The following is a 12,550-nucleotide window of genomic DNA, read 5'->3' as shown; positions in this document are numbered from 1 at the left end:
GTACCCCAAATTATTTGAGATAACATAATTGTTTCCTTTATAAAACTCAGGAAAACGTAGAATTAAGTGTAGAAGTAGTATTTTTAAATAGAGATTTAAAATAGAGATACAGGCCAGGTGCGGTGGCTCACGCCTGTAATCCCAGCACTTTCAGAGGCTGAGGTAGGAGGATCACTTGAGGCCAGGAGTTTAAGACCAGCCTGGGCAACATATCAAGACCCCATCTCTACAAAAAATAAAAAATTATCTGGACATGGCCCCTATAGTCCCAGCTATTTGGGAGGCTGAGGCAGGAGGATTGCTTGAGCCCAGGAGTTTGAGGTTGCAATGAGCTCTGATCATGCCAATGCACTCTAGCCAGGGTGACAGAGTGAGACCCTGTCTCAACAATCAAAAATGACTGGGAAAGAGGATAAAGAGAACAGAGAATGAAGTGGAGAGTTTACATTTTCAGATAAAGAGATCAGAGAAGGCCTCATTGAGAAGAACTGAGAGATGACAGCAAGCCATGTAGATACGTGAGGAAAGAGTATTCCAGGAAGAGGAAACACTTAAGTGCAAAGGCCCTAATGCAGGAGTGTATCTGACATATAATATATTATATATTAACCTTTTATTACGGAAAATATTAAACATAAACAAAAGTGGACAAAAACAGTATAATGAGCTGCTATCATGTACCTATCACTCAGCTTCAACAATTATAAACTATCAACTCAGGGTCAATCTTTTTTCATACAAACCTCCAACCATTTCCCTCCCTTCCCGTATTATTTTAAGCATATACTAGACAACATGTCATTTCACCCTAAATATTTCAGTATATATCTCTAAAAGATGAAGACTCTCATTTTTTAACATAACCACATCCCCATAATCACACCTAAAATATCAAATATCTAGTAAATGTTCAGTTTTCCAACTGTCTCATATGTCTTATTTTTTGTAATATGTTTGGATCAGGATCCACATATTGTGATGAGGTGATATGTCTTTTAAGTCTCTTTTATTTTATTTTTCCTTCTTTTTTTTTAAAGGGGCCAGGGTTGGGGTGGAGCTGCCGGCCTCCCTCTGGGCCTTTTGCCCATGTTCCTGGCTCCCCAGTCTCTTTTGATCTATAGGTTTTCTCCCTGACTCCATCTCTTTTTTTTCTTCCTTGTAATTTATTTGTTGAGGAAACTTGGTGGTTTGTTCTGACTACATATATTTTGAAGGTAGAGCAGACAGGATTTGTTAATGGATTAGAGTTGGGATGTCAGAGGGAAGAAAAAAACGTGTCAAGGATGACACCAAGGTTTTAGGTCTGAGGATTAGGACAGGGACAAATCTGAGATGAGGGAGCCTTTACAAGAAGCAGATTTGGGACAAAGATCAGAAGTTTGGTTTTGGCCTGTGAAGTCTGATCTACCTATTAGACATCCAAATAAAGGCATATTTGACTATGAAATCCTTTTTTTCTTGGAGTATCTTGTGAGGACAAGGTTTTGAAGAATACTTGGAGGAAATACTGCTTTTGTTCTAATTGCTCTTGACCACTGTTTTAACTTATAAAATACTAATTCTTCTAGTAAAGTAGGGGGAAAACCCCACATTCTAGTCAACTTGCATTGAGAGGATGATGATATGTGTCAAGAGTCATAAGACAGTCAATAAAAAGGGACACTAAAACTATTCCTGCTGAAGACAAAGATAAGACAAAGACTGGATTATTTCTTCTAAAATATTCAATCTAACAACTGATTTTTGAATAAAACCAAAAGGTTAAATGAAATTTCCTTCATCAATGGAGAAGGAAAGGAAAAGTTAAACTGATTTTTAAAAATGGTTTGTAGATTAATACAGGCTGATTCAGAAACTACTTAGATTTGGGGTCTGAATTTCTTGCAAAAAATTTAATCTTGTTCCTACAGGCAGTCTGGAATTTGCTTCAGTTTGTATTTTGTGGGGGGAATAACACAACAAACCAAATCTACTTCAAAAGAAGAGGCTACTTCTACTACGTACAGTAGAAATAACAACCAGATAGAGGAAATGAAACACGGTATTCCAAAGATTGTGCTTAGTGGTTACAAAAAAATGTGAGATACACACTCAAATTCCTGGCTCCCAGTGGTGATATGGAATACCATTTTCCTCTTTTCACTGTACTCAAATGCAGTCAAGAATCCTGGTTCCTACAGAAAGATAAAAGGAAATGTTCAAAGGTTATAAAATGATGGTTTTAATTTCAAATGCTGCTAAAAACTATATACTCTATTATCAAGGTCATCATTTCATATAAGCTATGGTTCATCTGTCTTTGAAGGCAGTACAAGATCATGGTTAAGAACACAGACTTTGGAGCCACCCTTTATAGATTCAAATTATGTCTCTAATACTTATTAATTGTATGATATGGGGTAAACTACTTAATCTTGCAGTACTTCAACTTCCTCTTTTGGGTCAAACAGGGATAATAGTGTCTCTTTCATAGGGTAGCTGTGAAGATTAAATGAGATATATTTATGGCACAAATGAGAAGGATTACTTTACTGAATCATTCAGTTGATTTCAGTCAATAGCATAATTTTTTTCCAGCTCTAGAAGTTTTAAAAAGCACAGAAATTCTATTTTCATTATTCATGAAACAATATTTTTCACATGGTTGATATACTACATATTTGCTGATTAAAGAGGTATAGCTAATGCAGTGGAGGAACTGCATTAGCATTGGGAAAATGGTCCTAATATCATCTAATGTGTTCCCCTCTTTGTTGTTTTACACTATGACAGTGGTTCTCAAACTTTGGAGAATTTGGGGAGGTGGGTGGGCAAGCTCAGGTGCTATCCTACTTCAATGAGCCTGGCCTTTGTGTTCTTTATTAGCCACTCCAGGTGATTCTGATACATACCAATGTTTAGAACCATTGTACTATAAAATTAACTTCCTTTCTTTCTCCTCTTCTCTTTCTCTCTCTTTTCTCTCTCCTCTCTCTGTCTCTCAATCTCTTTCTCTCTCTTTAAGAATAAACAGCCTGGTGAGTGGCCTCATGCCTGTAATCCCAGCAATATGGGAGGTTGAGGTGGGAGGATTGTTTCAGGCCAGAAGTCTGAGACTATCCTGGGCAACATAGTGAGACCCCTTCTCTAAAAAAATAAAAATAAAAATGAACAGCTTTAGTTAAGAAAGGAGAAGACTCTAGTTGCAGTAGTGGGTGCTGCAGAAGGAGAGGGATTCTTTTCTTTGGTAATGAGATTTAGTTTCCAAAGAAAAGAAGTCTAATGTCTAGGAGCTATAGAGTAGCAGTTTCCTCAATTCTGGGACTGCTCTAGGGCTTCCTTAGACACCCTAAGGCAGTCATGGAATTGATTTGTGGGTACACTGCCTGAGTGCATCCAGAAGCTAGAGCAATTGAGTTGAGTAGTTCATTTGGGTCCTCTCCAAGTTCAGTTCAGGATCACATTGCTACTTGCATCACTCTCCTGTCGTTACTGCTTCTGAAGAAAGAAAACAAATAGCTGTCCATGAAGAAAGCTTCTCAGACTTGCTGGGAACGTGACCCTCACGTAAAAAGGAGAAATGGAGAGTATTGTTCTTCCATGAAGAGGGAGACCTAGTACATTGCTATTTCCAGAGCTGGTACATCTAGTGGTCCCCAAAAGTTCTACACAAAAGCTTTGGTCAAAGGCACATACGCATTTGCCTGGCAGCCTGACAGCTGCATGGACCCCTCACAGTCTGCAGGACCAGCTAGAAGGTATTGGTTAATTCTTGGTCATATGTATCTCAACTGTACATATGTAGAACCAACCACTGTTTGTCTTTTTCTAATCCAATGCTCTCTTATTAATTGGCCTATACTAGGAGAAAGTAACTTCTTTGGTACCAAGTGCTTTGCAAGAGCCATAGGTATGATATTTGAGGAGATGAGACAAAAATAAGGAGGAAGGTAAAAATCAAAAAAGGAGGAGGGAAGGCAGAGAAATAGAAAGCTGGAAAAAGTAATATAAAGGGAAACTGAAAAGTTTGGGTAAAAATAATTACCTTCATTAGTGTTCCCGGTCTCTTAATCCTTACCTTAATCCTTCAGAAATTAATGGCTGTTGCTTTGAAACTGAAGTGGTGAAAGGTTAACATGGGGAGTATAGTATATTGTGATCTACAGGAACTCAGAGTGCCCACAATTGTTTCTAGTGTTCATAATGAGAAAGGCTACAGAGATTCACAAGGCCATTCTAAGCTAAAACAGCAAAGAATGGATTTTGCTTACAATAAGTTTGTTGGCTGCCTCTTTAATCTTGTCCACTTTGGCTTCTGAGAGTCCTTTGACATTGCATAGGGCTCTTCTTGTTGTCATTTGTATCCCTTTGATGGTACAGATTCCTACTGACTTCAGCTTCTTAATGTCAGCCACATTCTGTGAATAAAAGAATGGGCACAGCAGATTGAGAAAATGCCAGCCGGAAAGGCTCCCATACTATGTCATGTGCTTTTGTGTCCATCTCCTTCCACCATGATGCCAATTTTATACAAGCAGCCAGGTGGAACCCACCCACCATGTAGCCAAATGTTCTGGAAATATCTGAGTAGAACATACTCAGCAGGCTGCCAAATGTTCTGACTGTGCCCTGATTTCCCAAGAATGTTAGTGAGACCATGGCAATGAAACAACCAATTCAAAAGAAAAGTCTGTTGGTGGAAAAGTTAACAAATTTATCACACATTCACCCCCTCAGTTCAGCTCCTTCCTTCTACAAAAGTTCATCACCAATATGTTCTTTTAAAATTTTTTAAGATTTTTTTTCCCTCTGCCCCTGGAGAATGCAAATAACTACATCACCAAAGGACCAGGATTTTCTCTTGCTTCTATTTTCTAAAACCACCTGAAAGAGATTAAAAGTGAGGACTATAAAAGATAATGCCAGTGGAGTTTTACTGTCAACTGATTGCTGTTGAAATCCATCTAGTTTGTTACTCAGTCTGGATTTCTGCCAACAACACTTACTCCAGTCACCTGACATATAGAGCTAAATTTTCTGTTAATAAAGGCTGTAGATGTCGACAGATGAGAGATGGATTCAGAGGGATCCTGAAACTTCTCCAGTTGGATCAGTCATTCTCAACGGGGGAGAGGGGCAATTTTGCCCCCTGGGTACACTTGACAATGCCTGGAAACATTTTTGGTTGTCACAGCTGAGGGGTGCTACTGGCATGTAGAGAGTGAGTAGAGGCCAGGGATGTTGCTAAATACCCTACAAAGCACAGGACAGCCCCTTGCAACAAAGAATTACCCAGCTTCAAATGTCAATAAGGCTGATGCTGAGAAACTCTTGAGTTGAATAATTTAACACAGCATAGAAAAACTACTTACAATTCCATGTTTTTGTAACAGGTCAATGTCTTGAAACAAAGATTCCTAAAGGAGATGGAACAGAGAAAATGAAGTTTTGATTCTTCATATCCAACTATTTCACAACTTTTAGAGATTTAGTCAATACTATGAGTCACTGCCAAATGTCTCAAATTCCTCTTCTCTAGACAAATTTGGGTGGGATCAATAATGTTTTTTCAAACACATTGTTGCGAGGCCAGGCGAGGTGGCTCACACCTGTAATCCTAGCACTCTAGGAGGCCGAGGCAGCAGGATTGCTTGAGCTCAGGAGTTGAAGACTAGCCTGAGCAAGAGTGAGACCCCCATCTCTACTAAAAATAGAAGAAATTATCCAGGCGTGGTGGTGTGCACCTGTAATTCCAGCTACTCGGGAGGCTGAGGCAGGAGGATCAATTGAGCCCAGGAGTTTAAGGTTGCTGTGAGCTAGGCTGATGCCACGGCACCCTAACCTGGGTGACAGAGCAAGACTGTCTCAAAAAAACAAAAAACAAAAAACCAGAAAACAAAAAAAAAACCCAAACACATTGCTGCGTACTTAGAAGCACCTGCATTGAAAGGGCTGGGAAGCCAATTACCTTTGTCATGTCCTTCATAAATTTTTAAAATCTTTAACCAAAGGAATGAAACATTTGACCTATTTTAAATGTTTTCTCAACCTTCTTCCCCTTCAGATCTTGAACTCGTTCTTCTAGGACCAGGGTGCTATTTGGTACCTACCAGTGTGTGTTGGTACCAGTATGGCCATACCAGTTGTTAAGTTATTAAAATACTTTCATATCAGTTGTTAAGTGGCTAATCTTAGCACCCCTTGCCAAACACGTTGTTACATATTTGTTATCTTTAACTATGTCTTATTTCTACTTTTAGTTTCTAAAAATAGTAGCTAACAGAGAAGGAATTTGATTTTTGTGGAATGGCTGAATGTCTACATATCTTTCAACATTCTAGTCATACCTCTTCATCTTGAAATCCTGGTTCTTCCAGCACAACTTGATCCTCCTTCATATTGAAAGGTAAGCAGTAGAAAAATAATAAACTCTGGGAAAATAAGAAATACCATTTAAGAAGTAGTTGTAGAATCACCAAGGACCAGAAGGACAAGAAAAACATTTAGTTTGAAAAGACTGGGCTGGCCTATCTTCTTTCCGCTGGGCATGTGGCATTATTTCTTTTGTGGGTGTGTATGAGGGGTAGGGGGCGCTTATTAGGTTTCTTCTCTCTTTCCTCAACACCACTCACTTTTTATTATCTTCTGTTTCTATCACACAGTTAATCATGACTGTATGATGTCTTTATTGTTGACTTGGAATGTTATTTAGAATTGCATATTGCTATTAACCTTTCATGTATATGTTTAGCAACAATAGTCTAAGAATCTTGACGTTGTCATTCATCCTTGTATCCTCCCTGGCACCTTGAACTTAGTCTGTCCTCAATAAATAGATTTTATTTTTCTCATAAATGATGAATGCCTTCTTGCTTGCTGATTATGAGTGGGTGCTGCAATGACGTGTATCTTTTTGTTTCATAGAACATTAGCTATACTTTCACAGTATTGACTAGTTTCATGATTTTTTTAAGACTTAAAAACATGGTGGATACACAATATTATAATATTAGAGCCAATAGGCAGTTAGTCTTTGATTTAATATTGTGGAAGTTTGGGGGTTTTTAAATTTTAATTTAATTTAATTTAGTTTTTGCCCTCCCTAGCCTCTTTTTTTTTTTTAATTTTTAATTCTCAGGAATCCACAGGAATGACTGTGTTCATTACAATAAAATGTAGTCCAAATAATTATTTTCTTGGTCTATTCCATTTCCTCATTTGATATCAAAGTCAGGGTTGGACCAGAGCAGGCAGGGAACAAACTGCTAAGGCAGAGGTACGGTCCCACCGCCTCGCACCTCCACACAGCAGAGTGTGGAGGCAAAAGAGACCGTTTGGCTGATCCTGTCCCTCAGATGTTAGCTACATGTATGGAGCACCCCAAATTCCACACGGACTGTCCCCATGAACAAAAAAACCCTACCATCCATTTCTTCTCCCCCGTGATAAAATGAAAAGATTGTCCCCATCTTTCACAAGTAGCAATTGATGGGATCTAAAGTAGGGCTCCCAGGCACCGCGGTGCAAGGCGACCGGAGCCGTCCCCTACCGCGGGGAGAGCGTGGCCAGGTCGCCCTGGACGCCGCCCTCAGTAGGAGCCCAGGTCAGCACCCGCCGCCCGCCACTTTCCTGACGCCAGATTCCCTCGTAAGGAGGCTCTGGAGGCCTCTCCAAGCCTTAGGTCCGATTTGATTTAGAACCAGGAGGCTGGAAATCCCTCGGGATCGCTGAGGATCCTTCCCGGGGCGGACGCGCAAAGACGTTGGCCCCGGGCCCGGCAACGACCACCAAGGATTACCAGAAAAAGGGGCGAGAAAGCGTTCTCGAAACCTTGTTTTCCCTCAGGTTCCTCACACGTTTCCCTTTTTGCCACCCACCCGTCTCGTACCCACAGTCTCCCCGAGATTTTCAAGATGAATCCCTTCTGCCCCGCGCCCGGGCTTTCCCGTCCGCAGCTGACAGGATTCTAACTCAGCCCCAAAGCGCCGACTGGCCACCAGCGCGCTGCTGACCACAGCGTTTGGCGCCAAGCGAGGAGGGCGGGGCGAGGACGGAGGGGCGGGGCGAGGACGGAGGGGCGGGGCGAGAGCGGGCCCATGGGGGAGGGGAGAACCCGGGGGCGTGGCATGGTGGTGGGCGAGGCGGAGAGCGAGGGGCGGGGCGAGGACCGAGGGGAGGGGAAGACCAAGAGCCTACAGGGTGGCGCGCCTGGGAGAGGGAGGGCGCTGTGGAGGAAGCGTGTGGAGGAGAGGGGTCTTCATGGGAGGGAGCTGAGGTTTCCCTCCAGCTGGGCCCAGTGCTGAAGTCAGGGAGAGGACGCCGAGGCGAGGCGGGGGCTACTGGGGTGGAAGACCTTGAGGCGGGGGAGGGGTGCTGCGCGCAGGTGGCTGACGTGGGCGAGAGGTGACCTGCAGATGCTCATCGTGATCAGGAGCCTCGGGTTAGGAGTCAATAGGGGGTCCTTGTCCCCTTGCCCGAGGCTTTTCCTTTCCAGTTTTCACACCTCGCTTCGTGAACGTCCCTACTACCTCAGCGCTGCTAATTTCCCTCTCTTCTCTGTGCCTCTCTTACCATGTGCCACTCTCTTGTCTGTGATTGAGACACCCAAGGCCCATTCAGGATAGAAAGTAATTTTTCTTTGTCTTAGCTTGAAGTTTAAAATAGACCACAGAAGCCAAACATATTTTGGTTCAGCTTTTAAATAGACGCTTCAGGCCAGCCTTCGTGCCAGCAGAGCCATCTCTGGCAGCGTCATCCTCCTCCCCTGAAATGGAGACTGTTGAGGAGAGTCATGAAACATTTGAAAGAGCATCTGTTGAGGTGGAGGCTGTGATGGATCTTGGATGAATATCTGTGCAAACAGTTCTTTGGGTTCAAGACCTAGTACAGAGCGACCCTTTTTCTTCTGTCTGAATCATTTTGCTGGAATAAAGAGCAAAACATTCCCACAATAGCAGTTGGCATTTTGTAGGCCTCCCCACCCCAGGTGGATTGTTTAAAGAGCAGACAGATAACTACCATTGTGCTTCAAAATCTGTTATTTTCCAGAAACATGGTCTGTCCTTCTTGTTAAATGGAAATTAATGCCCATTTGGGGAAGGAACTGGATAGTGATGACAGGCTTTCACTCTGAGGCCTCACCTAAAATAATTATAGTAACTTTTGGGCAACTTGTTAGATGAAGACATCAACAGTGTACAGAGGAGCTGCAAAGAGCACAGCAAGATGATTTAGGGAAATTTAACATATGTAGTTTGGTGTAGTGACAGCTGGGAGACAGAAATGTTCATAATATTTGAAGGTTGTGTGCAGTACACTTAAAGAAAGAAACTGAAATGAGCTGGATAATGACACATTCATGAAGTGAGGATAGAAATCTTGTTTAGATATCATATTGATGGCTACATACAACTTTAAACATATTTTAAAACAACAACAACAAATACAGGGGGATAATTAAAAAGTGCACATGAAGACCTTTTCACTCAAATCAGGACAAAAAAGAAAAGATTAGTCTGTCATATTATACAAAAATTCTGAATGTGATGAAGGTGGCATTTCAAATCAGTGTAGAAATGATGAATTCAGTGATTGGTGTTGGAACAATTAGGTAACCATCTGGAAGAAAAATAAAATTAGAACAAGTACCAAAATAAATTCTACCTTATACCAAAATAAATTCCAGATGGATCAAAAAATTAAATCTGAACAATAAAATAATAAAATGCTAGAAGAAAATATAGGACATTCATAATTATTTCATAATAAGAAAAATATTTTTAAGTATGATACAAAATTCAGAAGCCATGAAAGACTGATAAGTACAGCTATATTAAACAATATATCCTGCTGACAAAATTCCACTTTCCTATCTACAATATAGGATAGCTATAGGCAAGCCGGAGCTTTTGTGTCAATTATTAACTGGATAATATAGCTTGTCCAATTTTTCAAATCCTTCTTGGAATCCACAACTTCTTTATAAACTTTAAAAATTTTGTGTCGTTTTTATGATATTCTAAGAAATAAAAAGAAAAAAAAAAACAGGCAGTGGGATTACAGCCAAGATCTGAATTTTAAACCATTACACTTTACTGCCCCTCTGTGGACAATCACCTTATAAGCAAATAGAGGCACATGATTTTATTACATACAGTTGGGCTTCCTCAAACTGGTGTCTGTGGATATATATTCTTGGACTTTCAAGAGCTCAAATTTGAGAACTGTTTTAGTAGAGAACTAAAGAATGAAGGTTTATCACAAAAAAAAAAAAAGAATTTCACTGAGTATAATTCCACTTAAACATATGTAATTTAGTTCATTCAGACAATATTTATTGATTTCCTATTTGTCAGTCACTGTCCTAGTGTAACTACATCAGGCCAATCTGATTCTACTTTTATGTAACAAAGTTGTGAGTTTTTCAGTTGCCATGACTGTAACCTGAGCATGCCCAGATGAACTGAGCATCCAACCATAGGCAGAACCTAAGTGCTCAGCCCCAATGAGGACTGAATTAAGAAATGACACCTCATGGCAGAATCCAGAATCCAATCAGATCAAGCCTTGGTGTCATCCATGGTATGATCCAGTCAGATCACTCCGCCTGGTATCACCCCATTGCAAGATCCAATCAGATCACGCCTCATAACGTCCTGCATATAAAACCTGCCCAGCCGCCAACTCTGGAGCCAGATTTGAGCCTGACTTCTATCTCCTTGCTGCGATACCTGGCAATAAACTTTTCTCACTGCAAAAATCCAGTGCTTTGTGTTTGGCTTTCTGTTGCACGTAGGCAAATGGACCCAGCTCAGTTTGGCGACATTAGGTGTTGAGTGCTAGGGATTCGATGACGAACAAGATACCAACTTTAGCGGGAGCTATAGATGAATATATAGGCAGTTACAGTAGGCACTACTGTAATAGTACTGTACTACTAGAGTTCACCTCTCTCCTTTTCCAAGATAATTCTCCACAGATATTTTCACTTTTCTACATAGTATGGGCTTTATGACTGAATAACAAATTGCTCTGGACAGAGATTCAGAAACAGCGTCCATGAAGCCCTTTGCTCACATTCTGAAGGTAATGAAACTTAAAAACAGCTTTCCCCTCTCCTCTGGAGACATTTGCTTATATTCTAGGGTTGTAAAAACCTAGGGACTTTTCACTCCTCCCTAGAAAGGATTTGTTTACTTTAGAGAGTAAAGGGCTCTCTCTCCTCCTCTCTCTGGCTGCACTAACTCCAAGTCCCATATTATCGGGGTTCTTTTCTTTTCTTTTCTTTTCTTTTCTTTTCTTTTCTTTTCTTTTCTCTTTTCTTTTCTTCTTTCTTTCCTTCCTTCCTTCTTTCTTCCTTTCCTTTCCTTTCCTTTCCTTTCCTTTCCTTTCCTTTCTTTTCTTTTCTTTTCTTTTCTTTTCTTTTCTTTTCTTTTCTTTTCTTTTCTTTTTTTTGAGACAGAGTCTCTCTCTTGCCTGGGCTAGAGTGCCGTGGTGTCAGCCTAGCTCACAGCAACCTCAAACTCCTGGGCTCAAGCAATCCTCCTGCCTCAGCCTCCCGAGTAGCTGGGACTACAGGCGAGCACTACCACACTTCGCTAATTTTTTTTTTCCTATTTTTAGTTGCCCAGCTAATTTCATTTTAGTTTTAGTAGAGACGGGGTCTCACTCTTGCTGAGGCTAGTCTCAAACTCCTGACCTCAAGCGATCCTCCCACCTCGGTCTCCCAGAGTGCTAGGATTACAGGCATGAGACACCTCGCCTGGCCAGGGGTTCTCTTCTTGTGGTACAAACCCTGCCACATGTTCAGGTGAACAGTTAGCCATATTGCATCACCCCATGGGGAACTGGGGTGTGGGGAACCAGTGCTAAGATGCTCTGTGAGTAATAACTGTCTGCTTTCTGATCCAGTCAGAATACATTATATGTACATCTATCTATATCTGCATCTATATCTCAACTCATGTCCCCCAATCAAGAATTAGCTGCTTCTCATATGTTTTGGAAAGTGGAAATTTTATTTTATGTCTTTCCTAAACCGTCCTGGGAAGTAGCTGCTTGATGCTCCATAGATCCCAGTTATGCCTCTGGGTCATTTCTCATTTCACTGTTCCCTGGCAAGTCTTGGATACAGTTCCCTCAATAGGATATGCAGCTCTTTCCCCATAGATGTCATTGAAGAAATTGATGTGAGTCAGCCTACCTTCCCTCCCCTTCTTTGTACTGTCCTTTCTTCACCATAATATCACTCAAAGCTGAAAGGCACACACTAGATTTTATTGAAACATTGTGGCATATAAAGGAAAATATATATGTATGCTAGATAGTTTCTAAAAATTAATGTTCAAATTATTAAAATAATAACATACTTTAAAACTTATTTTCCTTAAGCTTTCAATATTTCATTTACAAATCTAATACATTTTAATAATTACTTGCATGAGGAACTTTGATCAATGTTTCACCAACTCACATTCAAAAGACCAGACTCCCTTAAACCAATGGTCCCATTTACAACTAATTAAATTCCATCAATTTAAATACCAGTATTAATTTTAGTATATTTGAATTT

At 40.7% G+C, this 12,550-nt stretch overlaps 2 protein-coding genes across 4 annotated transcripts in view; both read right to left on the bottom strand.

Annotated features, from left to right (window-relative positions):
- The window catches only part of DMC1 (DNA meiotic recombinase 1), a 35,124-nt gene extending 28,720 nt beyond the window's left edge, over positions 1-6,404 (bottom strand). The window contains exons 1-4 of the mRNA XM_045552862.1: positions 6,327-6,404; positions 5,352-5,396; positions 4,251-4,397; positions 2,092-2,174 (exon numbers count right to left, since the gene is read on the bottom strand). Coding sequence (XP_045408818.1) covers positions 2,092-2,174; positions 4,251-4,397; positions 5,352-5,396; positions 6,327-6,377 — 326 coding nt within the window. The 5' untranslated portion in view covers positions 6,378-6,404. The remainder of the gene's footprint in view (positions 1-2,091; positions 2,175-4,250; positions 4,398-5,351; positions 5,397-6,326) is intronic.
- The window catches only part of FAM227A (family with sequence similarity 227 member A), a 78,029-nt gene continuing 69,858 nt past the window's right edge, over positions 4,380-12,550 (bottom strand). For 2 of the 3 annotated variants that reach the window (XR_006735675.1, XM_045552859.1), the window contains one exon: positions 9,502-9,597. The gene's annotated coding sequence lies outside the window, so the exon portion shown is untranslated. Of the gene's footprint in view, positions 4,398-5,351; positions 5,397-9,501; positions 9,598-12,550 lie in introns of those variants that run through there. The other variant, XR_006735674.1, reaches the window with a different exon arrangement.

The sequence above is a fragment of the Lemur catta genome, chromosome 6, assembly GCF_020740605.2.
Source record: "Lemur catta isolate mLemCat1 chromosome 6, mLemCat1.pri, whole genome shotgun sequence".
Lineage (NCBI taxonomy): Eukaryota > Metazoa > Chordata > Mammalia > Primates > Lemuridae > Lemur > Lemur catta.
This window is presented reverse-complemented; position numbering and strand designations above follow the sequence as displayed.